Genomic DNA, 25,618 nt, shown 5'->3' with positions numbered 1-25,618 from the left:
TTATTGTTGTATTCAGTGGCGACCCGTCATTTGAGACCCATATTTTTAGCAAAACACTGATAATTAAAAAAAAATATATATTTATATATATGTGTATATATATGTGTATATATATATATATATATATATATATATATATATATATATATATATATATATATATATATATACTAACAATTTGGGGGAGTGCTTGCCTGTTTTGCATGTTATTTTGGCATTTATACGTGCCAAAAAATATATATATTTGGGTTAATAAAGCTGAATACAAACATGGTCTCTTTCTATGTTTTCTTGAGTAAGGCAGCTCCAAAATGCAGGTGTTTCATCACAGCTCAATGCTTTCTGTGGTGGTGGGGCGGGTCAGCAGAAAATAAGAACAATGCGCTGTGATTGGCTCAGTGTTCTGTCACTCATGGGGGCCTTATGCAATCGCCAAGCTTCAGTCATTAGTAAGGGTAGACATCCAACATTTCAGGCCTTTGGGTCCTGCCATAGAGTTATATTAGAAGTGCCCTTCCAAGAAGGCTCAAGGTCATTGGCCACAGAAATGATGTCAAATCACATGTACAGTAGCTTTGATTGGACTGATCATGTCAACATTATACTTTCCCAATCTTAGCTAGTATCATCATCATGAATCAAGTCTACTGGCAAATCCTTTTTAATCCTTGTCATATGAAGAGAAAATAAAGATAAAACGTATCGGTGCTCATCGGCCATTCGACAAACATTACACAACAATTTGGACTGCTGTTGGGACTCTTTATGTAGGCCCTAACAGTTTATGGGCACCTTTTGTCACCGTTATAGTGTAATTCATGTGTTGTGTTGTGTAGTGTAATGGCTTTGCTGGCATGCATCCCACTTTTTTTGTTGTTGCCCCACCAAGATGTACATGCTAAAATCGTCACTGATCGTATTGTGAAAATGACTGAAAAAACAATTGAGGAAAATGTGTTAAGAATGCTCTAAAAATAGGTTTATCTAACACAAACATCAAAATGTCCTTGTCAGGAAGTAAATGATATATTTCAAAATATTCTTTAACTGTTACATTTGTAGCCACAAAATGTAATTTAGGCCCCTATGGCTTTGCCTAATACATGCATGCGCGAGCGTTGCAAAATAAATGTAGAAATCCATGTTATTCAAGTATTGCACCCACGCTGCTCGCACGTGCCAAAGAGCGTCTGTGTTGCCAAGGGCTAACCGGCTGCGCGCATGCGCCATCTACTCCGACGATTAATCCACACATAAAACGGCCAACCGAATCGTTTCTAGTCATCTCTCCTCCTTCCAGGCTTTTTCATCTTTGAATTTATATGGTGATTGGCATCTACACTTTCATAGTATTACCACGACAACCGGCAAAACATATAGTATTTTAATCACCCACGTGGGTATAACCAATGAGGAGATGGCACGTGGGTACCTGCTTCTATAAACCAATGAGGAGATGGGAGAGGCAGGACTTGCAGCTGATCTGTGTCAGAAATTTGGAATGACTTCTATTTTAAATGCTGACCAGACGGGACACGTCGTGTGCACGAGCATCACAAAATAAATGTAGAAATCCATGTTATTCAATTATTGCACCCACACTGCTCACGCGCCAATGAGCCTCTGCGTTGCCAAGGGCTAAAATAGAACTCCTTTCTATTTCTGACGCAGATCGTGCTGAAAATCCTGCCTCTCCCTTCTCCTCATTGGTTATACCCACGTGGGTGATTGAAAGCCTAAAAGTTTTGTTGGTTGTCGTGGTAATACTATAAAAGTGTAGATGGATCACCATATAAATTCAAAAGACGAAAAAGCCTGGAAGGAGGAGAGATGACTAGAAACGATTTGATTGTCCGTTTTATGTGTGGATTAATTGTCGGAGTAGAGGACCTTGTGCATTTCAGGTAAACTAACAACTCAATGTTTATATCCCAGGACAAATTAGCTAGCAACAACAAGCTAGTTAAATAGGACAAATTAGCTAGCAAGGTAACTAGCTAAATTGCCATACATGTTTAATGCTTTTCGAATTGTCCCCAAATGAATGTCATTGGTTCAGAGTTTGTTTTGATATGTTAACCTGCGTGTAGTGATCGCGTTTGGTGTAGGGCACATATGTCAGAGTCAAGGCCCGCGGGCCACATCCGGCCCGCAAGAAGGTTTTTTACGGCCCCTGGGATGATCTTGATTTATTATTAGAACCGGCCCGCAGCAAGCCGGCAGCCCGCAGATCTTTTACACGCACCAATACTACATTTCCCACAATGCAAAGGTGACGCACCGAGCAGTAGGCTGCTTCATTTCAATATTTATTGGCACAGCAGTCGTCAGCATCACAGTAAAATTAACTTTCAGATACCCATCAAAAATGGCAAAACGGAAGGTGGATACTGAGAACCGGGGGTTTCAAACAAGGTGGGAGTCGGAGTATATGTTCACGAAGGTAGCTGGAAAACCTGTGTGTCTTCTGTGTGGAGAAAGTGTGGCGGTACTGAAAGAGTATAATCTGAGACGACATTATGAAACGAAACACGCGGACAAAAACAAGAATATGGACATGGAACAAAGGCTACAAAAGGCAGAGGAATTAAAACGAGGCCTCAAATCTCGACAGGCTCTGTTCAAAAAAGCCAAATCACAAGGCCAGGCTGCTGTCAAGGCCAGTTTTATTTTGGCAGAAGAGATCGCTAAATCAGCCCGGCCATTTACGGAGGGGGATTTCATCAAAAACTGCATGATTAAAGTTTGTGACGAAGTTTGCCCAGAAAAAAGGCAACTCTTTTTAAATGTGAGTCTGAGCAGAAACACCATTGCCGAGAGAGTAGACCAGTTGTCCATCAATCTAAAAGAGCAGCTTGTGAAAAAGGGAAAAGATTTTATTGCATATTCCTTGGCTGTGGATGAGAGCACCGACATTTCTGACATTGCCCAGTTGTCAATTTTCATCCGCGGAGTGGACTCCAACCTAAGCGTGACAGAGGAGTTTTTGGCTTTACGTCCTATGCATGGCACAACTACGGGGCATGATTTGTATGAAGAGGTGTCAAGATGTGTAAATGAGATGGAGCTGCCTTGGGAAAAACTCGTGGGTTTGACAACCGACGGAGCACCTGCGATGTGTGGACACAGGAGCGGACTGGTGGCGAAGATACGGGAAAAGATGCAAGAGGAAAACGCGACAGGTGAGCTGACAGCTTATCATTGTATCATACACCAGGAAGCGTTGTGCGGTAAAGCCTTGAAAATGGAGCATGTAATGAGCATCATCACGCGCACAGTTAACTTTATCAGAGCCAAAGGTTTGAATCACCGCCAGTTCAAGGCATTTCTGACGGAGTTAGAAACGGAGCATGGTGATTTGCCTTATCACACAGAGGTGCGATGGCTAAGCCAGGGAAAGGTGCTTCAAAGATGTTTCGAGCTTCGTGAGGAGATTTGTCTGTTCTTGGACAGCAAAGGGAAAGACACAACACAACTCCGAGACGAAATGTTTCTGTGTGAAATGGCTTTTCTGTGTGACATTACGAGTCATCTGAATGCAATAAACTTGCAGCTGCAGGGTCGGGATCGTGTCATCTCTGATATGTACAGTACAGTGAAGGCATTTAAAACCAAACTGACTCTGTGGGAGACGCAGATGCGGAAAGAAAATTTGAGCCACTTTCCCAGCTGCCAGACCATGAAAGAGAAGCTCTCTACCAGTGCGTTCCCGAGCACACAGTTGGCTGATAAAATAGGTATGCTTGCCGCTGACTTTCGACGCCGATTTGCTGACTTTGAAGCACAAAAAAGCAGGTTGGAACTGCTCGGTAACCCATTTGCTGTTGACGTGGAAAGCTCACCACCAAACCTCCAAATGGAGTTGATTGACCTCCAATGCAATGATGCACTGAGGGCAAAATATGCGGCAGTGGGTGCTGCGGAGTTCGCCCGTTTCCTCCCCGGCACAATGCCCCAGCTGCGCATCCAGGCTGCTCAAACGTTGTCTATGTTTGGCAGCACATACCTGTGTGAACAACTGTTTTCTTTGATGAACCTGAACAAAACATCACACAGAAGTCGACTTACTGCTGAACACCTCCACTCAATTCTGAGGATTTCTTCAGCTCAGAGCCTTACCCCGAACATTGATGAACTTGTGGAAAAGATGGGACACCACCAAGTATCACCCTCAACCTCAAACAAGTGAACATTACTGTGCAATCACATATTTAGAGTTTTTACTCAGTTCAAGTTTAAAAGTTAAAATTTAATATTTGTTTTCACTGCATGTTACTTCTCCTTAAACAAAGTGTTGTTTTTGATTAATAGATTTTTGCACTTTATTTTTTTGTATTTCAATCCAATTATATTTTAAAAATATTTCAGTTGAGTGGATGATAGAAAATTGCTATTATTGTTTTTTCTTTGAAGTAAATTTAGCCCACTTTTGCTAAAATAGAAAATATAGTCTACTGATGGTGCCTTGAATACCGGTTTCTTTCATTTAATGTTCATGTTATGGGGATATTTATATAAAGGAAATTTGTCTTTTGTGTCTGTTGAAAATTAAAGATTACTGACAGAGCCATAAGAAAATATTGCTTTATTTATCTGATCATATTGTAATATATTTGTTAGGTTTTCAGTAGGTTCAATTAGGTTCACTAGACTATATGCGTCATTTAAAAATTTTTCAATGAACATTCGAACAGTCCGGCCCTCGTCTTGTAGCTGATTTTTTTATTTGGCCCTCCGTCCATTTGACTTTGACACCCCTGGTGTAGGGGGACAAAATACAATTATGCACGATGGCGCACGCGCGCAGCCGGTTTGGGTTCCGTGTTAGCCCTAATGAATTATCGAAGAGACCTGAATACGCACTAATTTGTTCATTTCAAAGAATCTATCTCATAAGATTTGTTGTGTGATTTTCATAACTTTATTTTTATTGTACGTTGCTCATATGAGAAATCTACAGGATTTCAAAACAGCTGGTCATCATTCTGATCTTGCACAACATTTTCTTTGCGACGCGCGCTTTGGAAACAACGTCATCGATTAAGCAACGGAAGCCCATTCATTTTCTATGAAGGAAGGGAAGTGTGCGGGGCGAGGGAGCGTGAACAGGGCGGTACCAAAATTGTGGAAAGTCGTTGACGCGACATCGCGTTGCTATTGACCAATCGAAGCTCATCATGGTTTCCAGACCCTACTGGATTGGCTGTTGATACTTAGCAGTATATGGCTTGCTAGCACCAACATGAGGGCGGTGATTCAGGGTTGCCATGTTCGCGATTTTCGTACAATTGAGCAACTTTGAAAACGATGTCGCGGACGAAAATGTATCCTAATTCACTATGGCCTGCTGCTGACTGTTTCTGAGTGATGATGGGGAGGGCCAGAGGGGTTGTGTGTGTGTGTTGAGATTATTATTTACAAAGACTGCTTTGGAACAGCAGGTTAACTGCCTTGTTCAGAACAAAATATTTATACCTTGTTAGCTTGAGGATTCAATCTAGCAACCTTTTGGTTACTGGCCCTGCTGGCCCAAATACAACCCTTACTTGAACTATTTGCACGTCGTTACAACACTTTATATAGAAATAATATGACATTTGAAATGTCTTTATTATTTTGGTACTTCTGTGAGTGTAATGTTTATGTTAATTTTTGTTTATTTCACTTTTGTTTGTTATTTACTTCCCTTGCTTTGGCAGGGTAGCCTAGTGGTTAGAGCATTGGACTTGTAACCGTTTCAAATAGATTTAAGCAGGCTATTTAGATTGTCATTATGGAGTTCTATTTCCAAACCTTTTTCTATAAAACAAACTGATGCGCATCAAGAAATAACGGCACAAAAAACTTTAGTGCATTAGATAAATTCACTAGGTGGTTTAAACTGCATTCTAATGTCGACTTTGCTTATTTAAAACGTAAGCGAAGTGTTTTACACATGCTCAGTGGAAATTTTAAATTGAAGTTATGGAACTCCCTCGCATGCTTCTGTTAAGGGAAAAAGACAACAATGAAACTGACATTAAAAGTGGAAATGATATACTACATTTGTATCTGTTGGCCATCATGTAGCCTATTAATTTCTATGGCGGCTACTGTAGCCTAGCATTTGATACAATGACTATATTACTGGAGTCATTGCAAATCGATTTATGCAAGTGTAACGGATGTGAAACGGCTAGCTAGTTAGCGGTGGTGCGCGCTAAATAGCGTTTCAATCGGTGACGTCACTTGCTCTGAGACCTTGAAGTAGTGGTTCCCCTTGTTCTGCAAGGGCCGCGGCTTTTATGGAGCGATGGGTAACAATGCTTCGTGGGTGACTTGTTGATGTGTGCAGAGGGTCCCTGGTTCGGGGATGGTCTAAAGTTATACTGTTACACAACTTGTGTAGCCTTCTTGGAGCTGGCAACCGGTTTAATAAATAGCCTATACCTTCATTTTATTGTTGTTGTAGCCTTGTGTTATTATGTAATTATTAATGGCCATGTTTAGTTAACAGTTCTAGTGCGATTGCCGATCAGCTGTAATTAGAATGCATTCGATTGAAGGTAAGTCTGTCAGATTAGGCTACAGGTAAAACTAAATAAAACACTGAATGACAAGCATAGGCCTATTCAGTTCATATCCATATTATTAATATTTGATTCAGTGACTAAAATTACGACCCCATTCTTACTAGCCTGTTCCAACAGGGCAACAGAAACACTTCTTACCTCAAAATCACCTCGCTACTCATGTTGAATAAATAAGTCTGTCAATTTGAACAAAGCAAACTGCTAAATCGTTCATTTTACATCGTGCCTACATCTTGCCTAGGTTACTTTAGGCCATCTCAATTTAGATGTAGTCCAATCACTGGCTATAGGCTACCTGCATCTAGTTAACCAAACCATGGCAGAGTTTTACAGTCATGAACCCAGATTTTAGTCAGTAGGCCTAGCCTATGCCTATTGAAATGACAAGTCAATCTCGCAAATAGGCCATTTATAACTGTTTATAGTCTTAACATCTTGCACATAATAAAGTCACAAATTGCCCAACATTCATTTTTTAAGTGTGTGGTTTGAGCCCTGAATGCTGATTGACTGAAAGCTGTGGTATTTCAGACCATATACCACAGTTATGACAAAAAATTACTTTTTACTGTTCTAATTATGTTGGTAACCAATTTATAATATCAATAAGGCACCTCTGCGGGTTTGTGGTATCCAGGCACTTTGCGTTGTAGCCTTTAGCCATGGTATATTGGCATTATATGGTACCACACCTTCCCAGGCCTTATTGCTTAATCATAGCAGACAAACAAGTTAAATCAACATCCAATGATAAAAAAAATATCTGGCAGTTTAATGAGTGCTAATTATAATTTCTCTTGCACCATATTTAAATTCATTTTAGTCAAGTTAGCTCGCAATAATTATTGTTTTGATAGAAAACCGAATTTAGCTCCATACATCATTACAAGTTACGTTGATATTCATTCTTAATTCGCTCAATGACGTTATGGAAAAGGTTTATATTGATTAAATGTCCCAGCTCCTCTCAGGCATTGGGGGAGGGTTTTAAAAAAAATGTGATTGTGCTAGCAATTTAATCTGACATGGCAACCCATGGATGGATAGAGGATGTGTACTCGTGTGGGAAAGCGTTTGTGTGCTCTGCTGCTTTTAGTTTCGATTACCATAGTTATACGTTTTCAAGGTGACGGTCAACATTGGGATATATTTGCCGGATAAAATAAATATGGTGAAAGGACTTTATGGATTTCTGACACTCGGTGTGTTGGTGTTTACAGGTAGGGTCTACAGATCAATGTTACTACTTTTTTGTTAAACTACAGATGTTTGCTGTTCCCGTTACAGTATGAGTTTCCCATTATGTTTAAACAACTCAATTACTATTTAATTGTATTTTCAGGGTATGATGATTAACTTACTGGAAGTCATAGTAAACTTGTTTTCGACTATTTGAAGTCCAATCTCTCCCACTGAATCAATATGTCTCTGATCAAGAAAGAGCTCTATTGATGGGTGTGGTCGATTCATTTGGAAGAAAAGCAATTGTTTTTCTCTCTCGAATTTGGTCCCTTAGAACGGTTTCCCAAACTGTGGGGCGGTCCCCCTAAGGTGCAATTTCGAAATTGGGTAGTGTGTCATCAGTTCCTCTTGTCATGTCAGTCATTGTATACCTTAGAGAGATATTTATAACTTGTCAGAAATGTCCAGATCAACTAGCCCAGGTGTACTCAACTACTATTTGAGAAGGTCCGGTCACACAAATGTCCTAGGAGGTAAAATTCTGGGTTGGTATAATCTTTATCTGCGTAGTCACAAACCTCCACCTCGCAAGTCCCGACCCATATGACTTCAAATTGTTCACAATCCTTTTTTTGACAGAAATAACATTTAGCATGATTTAAGCTAATTTCCCCAAAATGCTCCATATTTTGCTATCGGCGGGGATAATTATTTTGTGGTTTTAAAGCAAATTTCCGGCAATTATACAAATTTAGCATTGTCTTAAATGTGTTCATATGATACCTGAGTGAGTCAACAAAATCAATGGGGGCCTCCTGGGGGTCGAGGCACACATTATGGCCATGATAACTACAAGATTTAGATAGCTGGTTAGCCTAACATACCTACCTAGCTAACATGGGTTAGTTGATCAACTCTGCATTACTGACATGTTAGAAATAGCTCTCTAATGTCTGTCAGTGAATGACACAACAAGAGGAAAACTTCCCATACACTACCAAATGTAAAAAATTGCACCTTGTGCATTCTACTGTTATAGCTCTCAACCACATTAATACATTGAAAGCCTGAGTTTAATTATAATTTTTTTTAAGTCAGCAAACGTTAAACATTTTTTGTTAAAAACGACCCATAGATTTTGCTGTAATGTTTGAGTCACTTAGATACACATTAAACATGGCAAAATGTATAGAATAAAAATGTTAAATTTTCTCAGTGCTTCATGAAACAAATTGTAGAATTGCAGAAATAAGCTTTAAACCTGCATGATTTTCTCTTCGCCAACCAGAGGGGTGTGAACAGTTTTTGTCATGAAAAGTGCTTTTACCCATAGAAATAGACGCGGCTCGTGCGCAGGGTGGCACGGATTGTTCCCCAATGCTGGAAGGGGGGTATGAGTGCAGAAGTTTGGGAATCCCTGCCTTAGAGCACTATCAATATTAAAACAAGTTTCATTCATTTACTCCCTTGTTCCTGACTTGACTGAGTGACATTGCTTCTGCTAGTTGTTAAAAACAATGGGCAACTTTCTCACCCTCTGATAGTGTATGGCCACAGTCAAACCAGTTGTCTTGGCCAGCAGAGAGTTTGTGATACAAACCAGCAAAAATACTAGCAAAGATATATTTATTGACAGACAATGTATTGTGATGTCAGTGTTACTTTATGGTTGTATGTAATCATTGCCATGTTGTTCACATGTCATGTGCTCTGACCGGTAGGTGGGCCTACACATGCCTCCTTTCCTCTTGAGCTCAACCCTCCCAGAGTGGTGGTGAGATATGGAGACTCAGTCTCAGTCAACTGCAGCACATCATCCACAGACCATGAGGGGATGGGCTGGGAGGCCACATTCGGAGGTAAAAGTTTAGAAGAACATGTCAACCTTGTCACCTGGACTGTGGATAACCTTACTGATTGGACAATAGAACCCAAATGCTACATCAATCTCATTGACGGCGAACAACCCTCAAAAGTACTTCCAGTCATTCTCTACAGTGAGTATTTTCCTCCTTGTGAATGTGAAAGGTATGTTTCTATTTAACTGTATATCAGCATTGAGGGTTTTTTACATTGTTCACCTCCTCTACAGAGACTCCAGACAGCGTCTCCATCTCTGTTCTGAGACACTCTGGTCCCATGGTGGAGGGGACACAGTACCAGCTGCAGTGTGACATTCAGAACATCGCTCCTCTACAGAACCTGGTTGTGAAGTGGTACAAAGGGAATGAACTCTTAGATAATGTAACTTACAGTAACGTCAGTAAGAGACCAGAGGATGTGTCAGCTACTCTGATGATCAGCCCCAGTAGAGATGATGATGGAGATCAGTATAGATGTAGAGCAGAACTGGACCTGGGACCAGAGGGACCACAACCCCATCCTACAGTGACATCAGAACCTCTCAGCATTACTGTGCACTGTGAGTTCCCTCTAGTCTTATTTTCAATCATTCCATTCATGTTTACAGCTGATCATTTAGTTTGATCTGATACCCGACTGTGATATTTAATGGAGTTTTCCAATAATCTGTTATCTTCTCATGGTTTCACCCTCCCCAAACTCTGAATCTTGTGGGAACAGTCCATGTTGATTGGTTATATGTTTATCTTATTTCTCCTCATTCTTCAGACCCCCCAACCTTTTCCAGACCTGAAGCTGAGAACCTGGACATCAGAGTGGGGGAGGAAATCACCTTAAACTGCACGGCTACTGGAAGGCCCACTCCTCTGTACAGGTGGCAGTCTTCAGATTTCCAAGAAGCTCTTTTCACCCCCCCGTCCGAGGTCCCAGGAACCTACACCTGCACTGCCTACAATCAGATAGGCAAGATCAGCAAGACATTCACTGTGAATCCCAAACCTAAAGGTAGGATCATGTTTATAATTAGTAGCTAGTCTTATCTTTTTCACAAATGCTTCTATTCTCACCTACTACCCCTCCCACTTCATTTAAAGTGGGACCCAATTTTCCTGTACCATGAATATGTGTTACTTTCTTAATATTTCCCAAATAGACTGCTCTGAGAAATGTCTCCTTTGACAGTATATTTAAATGTCTAATATTGCTCCTGTTTCTCCAGGCAGTCGTGGAACCACTGCAGGGATAGTGGTGGTCATGCCGGCTTTCTTTGCTCTAGTGTCTGTCTGTGTGGTGCATCACAAACAAATAAATAAACCCTCATTAACAACACCCTCTTCCCACAGGGGACAGAACAACGTTCTGGGTCATCATAGGATCGGGCCTGGGCCTGGCCATTGTGGTTGTGATTGTCTATGCCATTGTCAAATACAGAGCAGGTCCCAACTCCATCATCTGACCAGGCCAGAGGAAGAGCAATTCTATCGCCAGTGTGACCAGCAGGACTTCCTCAATAGACACTGTATGAATAAGAATGGTTGTTTATTGAATTATTATGATGGAACGCTTCAATCCCGCATGGCTTATAACTCCAAAGAGTGCTTTCTATTAGCCTTCTCCAACCAATAGCTTTGTGCCATTTGGACGTGGTGATGCGTTGTTTTGAATGTGTCTTGGGCTGTGTCCGTGTGAGCATGTTGCGCAACACTACAAACCATTCATTCACATGCATGTGTGTCCTGTTTTACTACTTATTTTATAATCAAGCATACCTGAATGTAGTCTCTTCTCACAGCCACTGTGTCTCTGTCACGCAGGTAAAGCGGCTGTATAAACAGGCTAGCCTGATCGCTGTAGTCCGATGACCGCACCAAGTGACCTTATGTGACTATACAGTGAGAAATGAGCCATGCAATGCATCACTTCCTGTCTAATGCCTTTTTTTTTTCTTGTTGCTCTAAAATGGTGGTACCAGAGCCTTTTAACCGATTTAAGTTTGCTGGTCCAAGAGCCACAGGAAGCTTCTCTTCACTATTGCTAATTTTGTTCTCTGCCCACATGCTTCCGCTATCTCTCTTTTACCGTCACAGCACCCTTGATTCTCAGTAATGTCAGTATGTTTGATGATAGCTTTAATTGTTTGTCTTTCACTTTCTCAACCTATATCTGCAGACCATAGAGAAGCGAACATGCATACTGACATGAATCCCATGGACGCAGTCTCCGGGCTGTGAGGAGAGAAAGGCCACTGATGTGTTTTATCTATCTCAGGTATTTTAATAGTCTACACAGTCATAACTCACCATACGTGGCTCACATGGTCCTTTACGATGTTGCTATACAGTGTGTTAGTAGAAACAATACTCTGTTTTGACGAGTGGAGTGGCACAGTCCTTTAAATCGTTGTCTTTTTTTGTTGGATCACAGAGGTTTGTTTTTATTTTTTGTATAACAATTTTAAAACATTCATGCTAGATATTTCAAGGTATGGGTACAGTGTTAAGTGCAAAGTATGTTCAGTTCACGTTGTACAGGGCTGGAATAGCATTGGTACAGTTGCAAATGGTGCTTGTAAGGTGCACAGAACTATTTGAGTTGCATGATGTAAACTAGCTTTTTACATGTGATGTTTGTGTTGTGTCGCTAACTAACTATGTGTATATTGTCCATTTGATTTCAGCACTGAATGTTGTTATATGCTGTCTTTAACAGTCGCTAACACTCATTCTCTACTTTATTTAGACATTTTTGTCAGCTTGCTTATGTTTATATGACCCGTGATATGTGTGTGTTTCCATCTGACTGATCTTCCTTTCAGACATTTAGTTATCTATTCGGAATGTCGGTACTTGTTAGGCTCAGCATTGTCAGAGATTCAGTTTCAGGAAGTGTTCTGCTGCAACCTATTTAGGTTAGAATGATGCTGTCTTTCATTTCCATTTCAATAGTGCTGCAAAATTGGTGGACAGTTTTACATCGACAATGCAGGAGATGTTTACCATGCATACACAGCATTCGCTGTCAAACATCAACCAGCTATGCTCATTGAGTTAAAGTTTTGAAAGAATCAGTCTTTCACTGTGACATGTTCCTCTACTGTATTTTGTATGCCATTGGGAACCTTTCTCTCATACATCACTGTAACACTGACACATCAATACTAATCACTACAAACTAAGGTCCATGTAAAGCGACGCATGGAAGTCCATCTGTTATCCTGCCTACGGTGGCTCATATAAATACTTCCTTTTTCAGAATTGAGTGTCTGTCCTTTTTGTGTCTCTCGGGTTCTGCTTCATCCTGGTGAAGGGGACTTCTGCCCTGCCAAGAAACACTTTGTGTGTGCAGCCTGACTGTTGCTATAACAACCTGGCTGCAGTGTAGACTTATAAGGGCAATTTGCCAGCACATTTAGTCCTAGAGCAAAAACCTGTTATATTATACACACATGATCATTTTCAGAAACAAGTGTACAATAGTATACTTCCACAACAAACAAGGGCACAGCATAGAAACAGAGTCCACATACTGTAGACACAGAATTGGCAGCTGAGCCTTCTATAAATACACCCAATGAGCATCCAATTACTGAGCAATGTTTCTGGCAGCCTGGTCACGGCTGGTTCTGTTGTGCAGTGGTGGTACATTCTGATCACAGTGTGAGGCCTACACACTACATACCGGACAACAAGTCCAACAATCCAACCTGCTGAGTCTTGACAAAGCATGGGGTCTCCAAGCAGTGCGCGCATGGGAATCAAACATGTCTGCAGAGAGTAGAACTGCATTGTGAGTTCTCTCAAACCACCTATGTATATGAATCCGCAGTCACACGGGAACTGTTTGAGGCAAGTTACCACAGGTCATTGGGGTTTCATTTCAGTTTAAAGAACTGAAAATTGTAACCGTAGCACCCTTCTGAAGTCCTAGAACTCTGTATGGGTATTTTCTAAAAACAAAAGAGCTGTCATCTGAATAGCTCGAGGTTGTGCTGCTGTAACAATACACGATAGCGAACAAAAATACAAAAGATCTAAGCTGAGATTCTAGGAGTAAGAACACATTTTGGGCTGAAATATATCATGGGTCTGATATTTTAACTCTCATTGAACATTAAATACAGATTCTAACTAAACCACAAATAAATGATTAAAGGAAGAATTTCCCCTGTGGGATGTAGGCCTAATGAGTTACCATTGAGGAGGTCTGGCCTTGATGCCTGTCAAACTTCCTTAGCCCCCTCTTCTCCCCCTCGGGGCCCTGCAGTCAGACACAGACTACGGTATGAGAGCCCTCGTTTGGTGAGGGAGGGCTTTTGTTAGTAATCACAGTTCACTTTGGAGTTGCCAAGCAGGACCAAGTCGGAATTCCACTCGCCTTTCAACTCCGACCATAGTGGACCTCATCAAAGTCTGCAAGAAGATGGAAAACTACTTTCTAAAATGGATCCTAACCTTTTGCATGTTCTGCACCGGTAAGATGTTGCAAGAGACAACATTTTATTATTCATAAGATTTGCTTATTCTCTGTGGAGTCGAGGGTTATGGGACATCTGCAGTAGAGGCCCCCTTTGTATCGACGAGTTTGTAGTTTGAAGACGTTTTTTGGCAATAGAATTGGTCATAAATGGTTTTAAAGCACTTTGGCAAAATACTATTATATAATATTGCGTATATGAGTGTGTGAATTATTTACCTGTGCTTTGTCCACTGAAATTAAATTTGCAACCCAGAGATGATGGCAAAGTGAAACCTGCATCCCACCCAGTCTTATATCCACAGTGATACAAACCGATCATAAACACCTGCTAAAGTCACACAATCAAATCACTGAAAGCAACATTTTCCTGGTATCTGTAAATGTGATTTTGTTTAAGAAATATGAATGTTTCGGATATGCCAGCAATAATATAACTTTCTAACTAGATTATGTGATGATCACGATGATAATGAAAAAGATTGTGAAAATTATGATGCTGATGAAGACAATGTAACGATGATGATGGTGATGATGATATTGTCCATGTCTCAGTGTCAGGTGAAGGATGCTCTCTGGAGCTGAAACCCTCCAGGGTGGTGGTGGGGTTTGGGGAGGCTGTGTCTGTCAGCTGTGAGGCCTCTCGCCCGGTGCGTGTCCTAGGCTGGGAGTCAGCCATCGGGGCAGCACACACCCAACAGGACCGTGCTGTCCAATGGAAGGTGGACAGTCTGATCGACTGGATCGAGGAGCCTATCTGCTACGGAGTCTTCTTCACTGCACCCAGACAGTGTGAGGAGAAACTCAACCTCATCCTTTACAGTGAGTCAACCTGGCCTACATAAAGCTGGCTTTTTTAATCTTAGCTCAATTTAAGGCAGAGCATGGCTGCAGTACATGCATCAGGCCATACTTCATAATGATGAATTCTATTTGTGGCGACTACTACTACATGTACGTGTTGTGCTTGACACACTAACCAGCTGATCTTTCACAGAGACTCCAGACAGTGTCACTATCAGCTCAGCGAACCACACTGGTCCCATGTTGGAGGGGAAAGAGTACCAGCTGCTCTGTGATGTCCAGAACATCGCCCCCGTTCAATACCTCACCCTGAGGTGGTACAGAGGGCAGACTGAAGTTTACAACCACTCTTTCTCTGATCTGACCCCTGCCTCCCCTGTCCAAGTATCCTCCATCCTCCTGGTCACCCCAACCAAAGCTGATAACGGAGCCCAGTACAAGTGCGTGGCTCAGCTGGACTTGGGACCAGAGGGACCACAACCGCCTCCTTCAGTGACATCAGAGCCTCTCAACGTCTCTGTGCACTGTGAGTCTATTAACTCAACCCAACCATTAATAGTTTCATGAGAAACAATGAAATCCAATTGTGTTTGTGTATTCATTTATATGCAATATCCATCCCTTTCCCTTGTAATTATTTCCTCAGACCCCCCATCCTTCCTCAGTCCTGAGGCTGAGACCCTGGACATCGTTGTGGGGGATGAAATCACATTAAACTGCACGGCTAAAGGAAGCCCCAGTCCTGTGTACAGCTGGCAGTCTTCAGATCCCAAAGAGAAGATGGAGGACCAACCTGTTTTTACCTCTTCCTCCTTGCTTCCAGGGACCTACACCTGCATTTCTTCTAATAAGATTGGCAAGAAGAGTAAGCAGTTCATCATCAAGACTAAGTCTTAAGGTAGGAGGACACAGTGAAGGGGGCATTGTTAAATGCAAACATTTAGAGGATAGAACTAGCATTCTCTACCATCATACTTGTTATAGAAGCCATAGATCTTATTTGGTATGTAATCTGAGGAGTCAGAAGGTAAAAAGGGCCACGTTGGAGGTGTGTGACTTTTCCCACAGTGGAGTGTTGGCTTTACAAAACAAAAGTCCAAGTTTGGGGGATTAGCAGAGGGAAGATATTTTCTGTCTCTAATATCAATTGCACGGTTTTGTTACAGGTGTGAGAGCGTCATCATTGTCAGCCAGACCATCGCACAGAAAAAAAGGAATTGCCTTACATTTTTAAAGACTTTGGTCATGTAATAGTTTATAGTAGCATATTATTGTGTTATGATTGATTCTTGTTGTTATTGCAACATAAAGTATACTTTGACGTGTTTAAATATATATGTAGGGTATACAGTTCACTTTCAGTGTGGAGAACCCTAGAACGCGAGGCAGTGTGAATAATTCTATCCATTAATAAGCTATCCATTAACTTTATTGTTGTTTGTTCTTTCTCTCTTTGTCATAAAAACACTAATAAAATTACAAATTTGTATTTGTTGTATTATTATCAATGATGGTAGGCTATTATTATTAAATCTACTAAATAATATATATTTTTTTTATTATAAAAATATTATGTTCCACCCACATGCCTTTGCCTTGACGTTCTTCAATGACGAGTTTACGTAGATACGTCTAAACGGAAACTTCCAGGGTTTCTTCCTTAGCTAGCTAATGCTACATTGTGCACTATTGTTGTTTAGCAATAGTAAATATATTAGCTACCGATATAATTTCTAACAAGGTTTTAAGTTAGCTAATTTAAAATCTATTATTTTCACTTTTAACGTGCTCTTGCTACAAGCAAATTGTAGCCTGCTAGCTAGGTGGCTAGAATGACAAGTAGGATAGACTACAGCGTGTGGGACCACATTGAGGTTTCAGATGATGAAGATGACACTCATCCAAACATCGATACACCCAGCCTTTTCAAATGGAGACATGAGGTAACGTTATGTCGATTAGAGTGATGCATTTGATAGCTACTTGGTCTCTGTAAGTTAGCTAATTATCACATTATTAGCTAGCTTTCTAGATTTGCAGATGCTGACGTTATGTAAACAGCCTGCTTTCGCAGATAAACGCAATGGAAAGATAAACATAACATTTGTCGTTATGTGTTGTATATCTAGTTATCCCCGATGAGATCCCTTTGTCCTGACCCCTCTCCCCACCATCACCTAGGCGCGTGTGGAACGAATGGACCAGTTCATAAAGGCTGGTGAGGACCTGGAGAAGGGGCTAGCTGAATCTAAGCGCAAGTTGACTGAAGCACAGAAGAAGACCAAGAATCTGTCCAGTTCAGTCACGGACGATGCCAAAGCCGAGCTGAGCAAGGCACAGGCCGAAGAGAAGAGGCTGAAGAAGGAGGAGCGAGACTGGGAGAAGAAACTGGAGGACCACCGGCGGGAAGAGAAGAAGATGCCATGGAGTGTAGACACACTCTGCAAGGAGGGCTTCAGCAAGGTGGGTTTAGTGTGTGGAACCACTGATGCGCCCTGGCTGATGGTGATGGTTATTTGCTGATGCCATTTGTCTTGCCCCACTCCGATCTCTCTCTTTCTCTCTCTCTCTCCTTCTGTCTCTCCTAGAGTGTTATGAACGTTAAGCCAGATGTGAAGGAGGACACCGAGGAGCAGAAAGAGCAGAAACACAAGACCTTTGTGGAGAAGTATGAGAAAGAGATCAAACACTTTGGTGAGAGTCATTATCCCATTCTTTGTTGTCCCCATTCTTTGTGGGTAGTTGTCATGGCCATGGTATCTGTCTCTGTTGTCAGGTATGATGAAACGCTGGGACGACAGCCAGAAGTACCTATCAGACAACCCTCACCTGGTGTGTGAGGAGACGGCCAACTACCTAGTCATCATGTGCATTGACCTGGAGGTGGAGGAGGTGAGTGCAGAACCGTAATACGACAAACCTCACCTCTAATAACCCATGAGGGATTTCATCCACTATACAATATTCCAGAGGACACTCATCAGGGTCATGTTCAGTAGGGCACAGGGTAGCAAAATGTTTTGAAACAGAAAACGATAGTGTTTCTTGTTGAACAAGTCCAGGTAGACCCTTCCTGTTTCAGTCCATCTTCTTACATTAGGTGCATAATGAACACAATTCTGGTGTAGAGAAGGTTATGAAGTAGGTTAGTAAGTGATCGTCTGATCTTCTTTATTTGCCCAAACATGCCTCAGTACGAAGTACACATGCAGTTTCCTTTTCTTGATACAGATGAGCATAGACAAGGGTTAATGTCAGTGTCCTGTTGATGTTTTCCTCCTGTAGAAGAAAGCGCTGATGGAGCAGGTGGCCCACCAGACTATAGTGATGCAGTTCGTCCTGGAGCTGGCTAAGAGCCTGAAGGTGGATCCCCGCGGTTGCTTCCGTCAGTTCTTCGCCAAGATAAAGGTTTGTTTGTGTGTAAAGGTGATACATTTCCCACTTGCACTCAATAGCAAAGCATATAGACAGATATATTTCCCTCTCTCAGACTGCAGATCAGCAGTATCAGGATGCCTTCAATGATGAGCTGGAGTCCTTTAAGGGGAGGGTGCGCGGCAGGGCCAAGATTCGCATCGAGAGGGCCATGAAGGAGTACGAAGAGGAGGAGAGACAGAAACGCCTGGGGCCCGGAGGACTGGATCCTGCTGAGGTGTATGAGTCCCTACCTGAGGTACAGGACATCTACTGCTGCACCTCCTCCATTTAGCACCGTCCTTCCATCATAATCATCATCCCTATCTCTGTTTTTGGTTTTGCAAGTTAACAAACCCAAAGATTGGAAAGCTGCCGCAGTCATCCCCCTCTTCAAAGGGGGAGACACTCTAGACCCAAACTGCTACAGACCTATATCTATCCTACCCTGCCTTTCTAAGGTATTTGAAAGCCAAGTTAACAAACAGATCACTGACCATTTCGAATCCTACCTTACCTTCTCCGCTGTGCAATCTGGTTTCCGAGCTAGTCATGGGTGCACCTCAGCCACGCTCGGGTCCTAAACGATATCATAACCGCCATCGATAAGAGACAATACTGTGCAGCTGTACTCATCGACCTGGCCAAGGCTTTCAACTCTGTCAATCACCACGTTCTTATCGGCATACTCAACAGTCTTGGTTTCTCAAATGACTGTCTCGCCTGGTTCACCAACTACTTCTCAGACAGAGTTCAGTGTGTCAAGTCGGAGGGCCTGTTGTCCGGACCTCTGGCAGTCTCTATGGGGGTGCCACAGGGTTCAATCCTCGGGCCGACTCTTTTCTCTGTATACATCAATGATGTTGCTCTTGCTGCTTGTGATTCTCTGATCCACCTCTACGCAGACGACACCATTCTGTATACTTCTGGCCCTTCTTTGGACACTGTGTTAACTAACCTCCAAACGAGTTTCAATGCTATACAACTCTCCTTCCGTGGCCTCCCAACTGCTCTTAAATGCAAGTAAAACTAAATGCATGCTCTTCAACCGATCGCTGCGCACACCTGCCCGCCCGTCCAGAGTAGTGATCACTACTCTGGACGGTTCTGACTTAGAATATGTGGACAACTACAAATACCTAGGTGTCTGGTTAGACTGTAAACTCTCCTTCCAGACTCACATCAAACATCTCCAATCCAAAGTTAAATCTAGAATTGGCTTCCTATTTCACAAACAAAGCATCCTTCACTCATGCTGCCAGACATACCCTCGTAAAACAAAACGGACTATCCTACCGATCCTTGACTTCAGCAAATTGCATGCAGTCTATCACACCGCCATCCGTTTTGTCACCAAAGCCCCATATACTAACCACTGTGACCTCTATGCTCTCGTTGGCTGGCCCTTCATATTCGTCGCCAAACCCACTGGCTCCAGGTCATCTATAAGTCTTTGCTAGGTAAAGCCCGTCTTATCTTAGCTCACATGTCATCATAGCAGCACCCACCCGTAGCACACACTCCAGCAGATGTATTTCACTGGTCACCCTCAAAGCCAATTCCTCCTTTGACTTCCTCCTTTCCTTCCAGTTCTCTGCTGCCAATGACTGCAACGAACTTCTAAAATCACTGAAGCTGGAGACTCATATCTCCTCATTTTTTTTTTTTTTTTTTTTTTTTTTTTTGCCTTTACCTCCCTTATCTCCCCTCATTTGCTCACATCGTATATAGACTTGTTTATACTGTATTATTGACTGTATGTTTGTTTTACTCCATGTGTAACTCTGTGTTGTTGTATGTGTCGAACTGCTTTGCATTATCTTGGCCAGGTCGCAATTGTAAATGAGAACTTGTTCTCAACTTGCCTACCTGGTTAAATAAAGGTGAAATAAATAAAACTAAATTTAAAAAATAACTTTAAGCACCAGCTGTCAGAGCAGATCACTGCACCTGTACATAGCCCATCTGTAAATAGCCCATCCAACTACCTCATCCCCATACTGTTATTTATTTTATTTTGCTCCTTTGCACCCCAGTATCTCTACTTGCACACTCATCTTCTGCACATCTATCATTCCAGTGTTTAATTGCTATCTTGTCATTATTTTGCCACTATGGCCTATTTATTGCCTTACCTCCCTTATCCTACCTCATTTACACACACTGTATATAGACTTTTTCTATTATATTATTGACTGAATGTTTGCTTATTCCATGTGTAACTCTGTGTCGTTGTATGTGTCACACTGCTTTGCTTTATCTTGGCCAGGTCGCAGTTGTAAATGAGAACTTGTTCTCAACTAACCTACCTGGTTAAATAAAGGTGAAATTTAAAAAATAGATTTTGTCCTTTTTGTAGGAGATGCAGAAATGTTTTGACGAGAAGGACATTGCCATGTTGCAGACTGTCATCACGAAGCTGGACCCAACGGTAGGTTACAAAACCAAATCCATTCCTGTTTTTCTTTTGTTGTATTGTCTTCCACGTGCTCAGGGCAAGCATACGACAACATACATTGTTCTACAAATGTAAAGGCACGCTGAATAGTGACACAAAACCTCCTGAAGTTGTTACAAACTGGTGCTCTAAATGTCATTGTTCCCACCCGTCAGGAGGCTAAGGTCCACATGAAGAGATGCATCGACTCTGGCCTCTGGGTCCCTAACTCACAGGCAGACGAGGGAGACGACAAGGAGGAAGACGCTACTTATGAAGCGCTGAATAAGGAGATGGGCGAACAGAAGATAGAATGATTGACATGAATTGACTTTACGATGATGATATTTTCATCTATGTAGTCGTCACTTCTATTGCTACTCCCAATGTTTTTTTTCATGAATTTCTCCTTAACGCTTTGGAACAGTGTAACCTCTCTGTGGTGATGTCCACTCTTTGTGGACAACAGTATCACACCAATATCACTTGCTGAATGCTTTTATTTTTTTAAACATAATTCTTGCTTGGGCCTTTATTAGTGAAGCTGTATTCTTAAACGTGTGTGTGCCTGTACATAGTCTCTTTGGATGTGTGTGTCAGCCAGCCAGCCAATCTGTTGTTTACCTTGTATTTGTGTGCTTTCAGTTGCTGGGGAACATTGTTTCTCTTTTTCATTCAATAGTCTCACTACTGATTCTACATGTATAGGGATAGGCATGGCAGGATTTTAGTTCTTGATGTGATAGAATTATACATAGTGATGTAACGTGGGATAGACTAGTAACTGAGGTTGAAATTGAATCATATCAACATGTGACATTTTGAATCCAGTGTACTGGCCCCTTATGACCTTTTTGCTCATTGTTTTCTCTCCTTAATTTGACCAGCAGGTGTCACCTCACATCAACTTTTAAGTTGATGGGATAATCACTTTGAGTATTATTTGCTATTAAAAATATCACTGATGTGGTTTACATGAGTCAGGATAGGGTGTTATTGAATTGAGATTTATTAGAAACATTGTAAGATAGTTTCACCTGTCTTCCATTGCATTATAATGCTTAGTGCAACAAATTAATATGGTCCAGACACACCAAGACAGTTGTGAAGAGGGCACGACAACACCTTCTCCTCAGGAGACTAACGGTTTGGCATGGGTCCCCAAATCCTCAAAAAGTTCTACAGCTGCACCATCAAGAGCATCCTGACTGGTTGCATCACGGCCTCGTATGGCAACTGCTCGGTATCTGACCGTAAGGCGCTACAGAGGGTAGTGCGTACGGCCCAATACATCACTGGGGCCAAGCTTCCTGCCATCCAGGACCTTTATACCAGGCGGTGTCAGAGGAAGGCCCAACAAATTGTCAAAGACTCTGTCACCCAAGTCATACTGGAGCGCCAAGTCTAGGTCCAAAAGGCTCCTGAGCAGCTTCTATCCCCAAGCTATAAGACTTCTGAACAATTAATCAAATGGCCACCCGGACTATTTACATTGACCCCGCTTTTGTTTTGAGACTGCTGCTACTCGCTGTTTATCATCTTTGCATAGTCACTTTCCCCTACCCACATGTACAAATTACCTCGACTAACCTGTACCCCCACACATTTATTCGGTACCCTTGCCTCCTGTATATAGCCTCGTTATTGTTATGTTTATTCTACTGTGTTACTTCTTTATTTTTACTATTTGATTTAGTAAATATTTTCTTGAACTGCACTGTTGGTTAAGGGCTTGTAAGTAAACATTTCACGATGAGGTCTACACCTACCCTACCATTCAAAAGTTTGGGGTCACTTAGAAATGGCCTTGTTTTTTAAAGAAAATCAAATTTTTTGTCCATTAAAATTACATCAAATTGATCAGAAACACAGTGTAGACATTGTTAATGTTGTAAATTACTATTGTATCTGGAAACGGCAGATTTTTTTTTATGAAATACCTAAACTCAGCAAAAAAAGAAACATCCTCTTACTGTCAACTGTGTTTATTTTCAGCAAACTTAACATATGTTCATACAAATATTTGCACAAGATTCAACAACTGAGACATAAACTGAACAAGTTCCACAGACATGTGACTAACATAAATGGAATAATGTGTCCCTGAACAAAGGGGGGGGGGTAAAATCAAAGTAACAGTCAGTTTCTGGTGTGGCCACCAGCTGCATTAAGTACTACAGTGCATCTCCTCCTCATGAACTGCACCAGATTTGCCAGTTCTTGCTGTGAGATGTTACCCCACTCTTCCACCAAGGCACCTGAAAGTTCCCAGACATTTCTAGGGGGGATGGCCCTAGCCCCCATCCTCCGATCCAACAGGTCCCAGACGTGCTCAATGGGATTGAGACCCGGGCTCTTCGCTGGCTATGACAGAACACTGACATTCCTGTCTTGCAGGAAATCACGCACATAACGAGTAGTATGGCTGGTGGAATTGTCATGCTAGAGGGTCATGTCAGGATGAGCCTGCAGGAAGGGTAGAACATGAGGGAGGAGGATGTCTTCCCTGTAACGCACAGCGTTGATATTGCCTGCAATTAGAACGAGCTCAGTCCGATGATGATGTGACACACCGTCTCAGACCATGATGGACTCTCCACCACCAAATCGATCCTGCTCCAGAGTACAGGCCTCGTGTAACGCTCATTCCTTCGACGATAAACGCAAATCCGACCATCACCTCTGGTGAGACAAAAACGCAACTCGTCAGTGAAAAGCACTTTTTGCCAATCATGTCTGGTCCAGCGACGGTGGGTTTGTGCCCATAGGCGACGTTGCCGGTGATGTCTGATGTCTTGTAGGCCTACAACAGGCCTACAAGTGCTCAGTCCAGCCTCTCTTAGCCTATTGCGGGCAGTCTGAGCACTGATGGAGGGATTGCGTTCCTGGTGTAACTCGGGCAGTTGTTGTTGCCATCCTGTATCTGTCCCGCAGATGTGATGTTCGGATGTACCAATCCTGTGCAGGTGTTGTTACATGTGTTCTGCCACTGCGAGGACGATCAGCTGTCCATCCTGTCTCCCTGTAGCGCTGTCTTAGGCGTCTCAAGGTACTGACATTGCAATTTATTGCCCTGGCCACATCTCAGTCATCATCCCTCCTTGCAGCATGCCTAAGGCACGTTCATGCAGATGAGCAGGGACCCTGGGCATCTTTCTTTTGGTGTTTTTCAGAGTCAGTAGAAAGGCGTGTTTAGTGTCCTAAGTTTTCATAACTGTGACATAACTTAATTTCCTACCGTCTGTAAGCTGTTAGTGTCTTAACGACCGTTCCACAGGTGCATGTTCATTAATTGTTTATGGTTCATTGAACAAGCATGGGAAACATTGTTTAAACCCTTTACAATGAAGATATGTGTAGTTATTTGAATGTTTACTAATTATCTTTGAAAGACAGGGTCCTGAAAAAGGGCTGTTTCTTTTTTTTGCTGAGTTTACATAGGCGTACAGAGGCCCATTATCAGCAAACATCCCTCTGTTCCAATGGCACGTTGTGTTAGCTAAACCAAGTGCATAATTTTAAACGGTTAATTGATCATTAGAAAACCCTTTTGCAATTATGTTAGCACAGCTGAAAACGGTTGTCCTGATTAAAGAAGCAATACAACTGGCCTTCTTTAGACTAGTTGAGTATCTGGAGCATCAGCATTTATAGGTTAGATTATAGGCCCAAAATGGCCAGAAACAAATAACTTTATTCTGGAACTCGTCAGTCTATTCTTGTTCTGAGAAATTAAGGCTATTCCATGCGAGAAATTGCCAAGAACCTGAAAATCTCGTACAACGCTGTGTACTACTCCCTTCACAGAACAGCGCAAACTGTCTCTAACCAGAATAGAGTGGGAGGCCCTGGTGCACAACTGAGCAAGAGGACAAGTACATTAGAGTCTAGTTAGAGAAACAGAGTCCTCAACTGGCAGCTTCATTAAATAGTACCTGCAAAACACCAGTCTTAACGTCAACAGTGAAGACGCGACTCTGGGATGCTGGCCTTCTAGGCAGAGTTGCAACGAAAAAGCCATATCTCAGACTGGCCAATAAAAAGAAAAGATTAAGATGGGTAAAAGAACATAGACACTGGACAGAGGAAGATTGGAAAAAGGTGATGGACAGACAAATCTAAGTTTGAGGTGTTCGGATCACAAAGAAGAACATTTGTGAGATGCAGAAAAAATGAAAAGATTCTGGAAAAGATCTTGACGCCATCTGTTAAGCATGGTGGTGGCAATGTGATGGTCTGGGGGTGCCACCCTGTGGATGGCGCTTAATTTGAGCCAATTTCCTCATACAACAGGACAATGACCCAAAGCACAGCTCCAAACTATGCAATAACTATTTAGGGAAGAAGCAGTCAGCTGGTATTCGGTCTATAATGGAGCGGCCAGCAGTCACCGGATCTCAACCCTATTGAGCTGTTGTGGGTGCAGCTTGGCCATATGGTACTGTAGGAAGTGCCCATCAAGCCAATCCAATTTGTGGGAGATGCTTCAGGAAGCATGGGGTGAAATCTCTTCAGATTACCTCAACAAATTGACAACTAGAATGCCAAACGTCTGCAAGGCGGTAATTGCAAATGGAGGATTCTTTGATGAAAGCAGTTTGAAGGACACAATTATTATTTCAATTAAAAATAATTATTTATAACTTTGTCAACGTCTTGACTATTTTTCCTATTAATTTTGCAACTCATTTCATGTATGTTTTCATGGAAAACAAAGAAATGCATAAGTGACCCCAAACTTTTGAACGGTAGTGTATTTCTTGAACTGCAATGTTGGTTAAGGGCTTGTAAGTAAGCATCTCACAATAAGGTCTACAACTGTTATATTCGACGCAAATACGATTTGATTTGAGCTATCCCACAAGCCTACTGT

At 42.0% G+C, this 25,618-nt stretch overlaps 3 protein-coding genes across 5 annotated transcripts; all 3 read left to right on the top strand.

Moving 5' to 3' along the window:
* Positions 1-1,510: 1,510 nt before the first annotated feature.
* LOC110486370 (intercellular adhesion molecule 2) lies at positions 1,511-12,871 on the top strand. 3 transcript variants are annotated; one of them, XR_016485961.1, is made up of 6 exons: positions 6,870-7,792; positions 9,476-9,751; positions 9,847-10,176; positions 10,386-10,622; positions 10,961-11,136; positions 11,787-12,871. XR_016485961.1 is itself a non-coding variant. In XM_036941090.2 (5 exons), exons 2-5 carry the CDS (start codon positions 9,589-9,591, stop codon positions 11,071-11,073), a joined length of 843 nt encoding a protein of 280 aa, XP_036796985.1. In that variant the 5' UTR covers positions 1,511-1,904; positions 9,476-9,588; the 3' UTR covers positions 11,074-12,871. The 3 variants fall into 3 exon arrangements, 2 of the variants coding, with proteins under 2 accessions (XP_036796985.1, XP_021413578.2); XM_036941090.2 differs by lacking the exon at positions 6,870-7,792 and adding an exon at positions 1,511-1,904 and having other exon boundaries at positions 10,961-12,871; XM_021557903.3 differs by having other exon boundaries at positions 6,924-7,792; positions 10,961-12,871.
* Positions 12,872-12,919: 48 nt separating this feature from the next.
* Positions 12,920-16,377, top strand: LOC110486367 (vascular cell adhesion protein 1-like). Its single transcript, XM_021557901.3, has 5 exons — positions 12,920-14,088; positions 14,646-14,912; positions 15,088-15,420; positions 15,541-15,792; positions 16,061-16,377. The coding sequence occupies exons 1-4, from the start codon at positions 14,037-14,039 to the stop codon at positions 15,789-15,791; spliced, it is 903 nt and encodes a 300-aa protein (XP_021413576.1). The 5' UTR covers positions 12,920-14,036; the 3' UTR covers position 15,792; positions 16,061-16,377.
* A 104-nt stretch (positions 16,378-16,481) lies between these two features.
* Positions 16,482-21,724, top strand: LOC110486366 (hsp90 co-chaperone Cdc37). Its single transcript, XM_021557900.3, has 8 exons — positions 16,482-16,837; positions 17,076-17,357; positions 17,483-17,588; positions 17,671-17,786; positions 18,180-18,302; positions 18,385-18,567; positions 20,668-20,739; positions 20,922-21,724. The coding sequence occupies exons 1-8, from the start codon at positions 16,727-16,729 to the stop codon at positions 21,060-21,062; spliced, it is 1,134 nt and encodes a 377-aa protein (XP_021413575.1). The 5' UTR covers positions 16,482-16,726; the 3' UTR covers positions 21,063-21,724.
* The last annotated feature ends 3,894 nt before the right edge of the window (positions 21,725-25,618 follow it).

Source organism: Oncorhynchus mykiss, chromosome 13 (genome assembly GCF_057628025.1).
Source record: "Oncorhynchus mykiss isolate SJ-2025 chromosome 13, ASM5762802v1, whole genome shotgun sequence".
Taxonomy (NCBI): Eukaryota; Metazoa; Chordata; class Actinopteri; order Salmoniformes; family Salmonidae; genus Oncorhynchus; species Oncorhynchus mykiss.
This window is presented reverse-complemented; position numbering and strand designations above follow the sequence as displayed.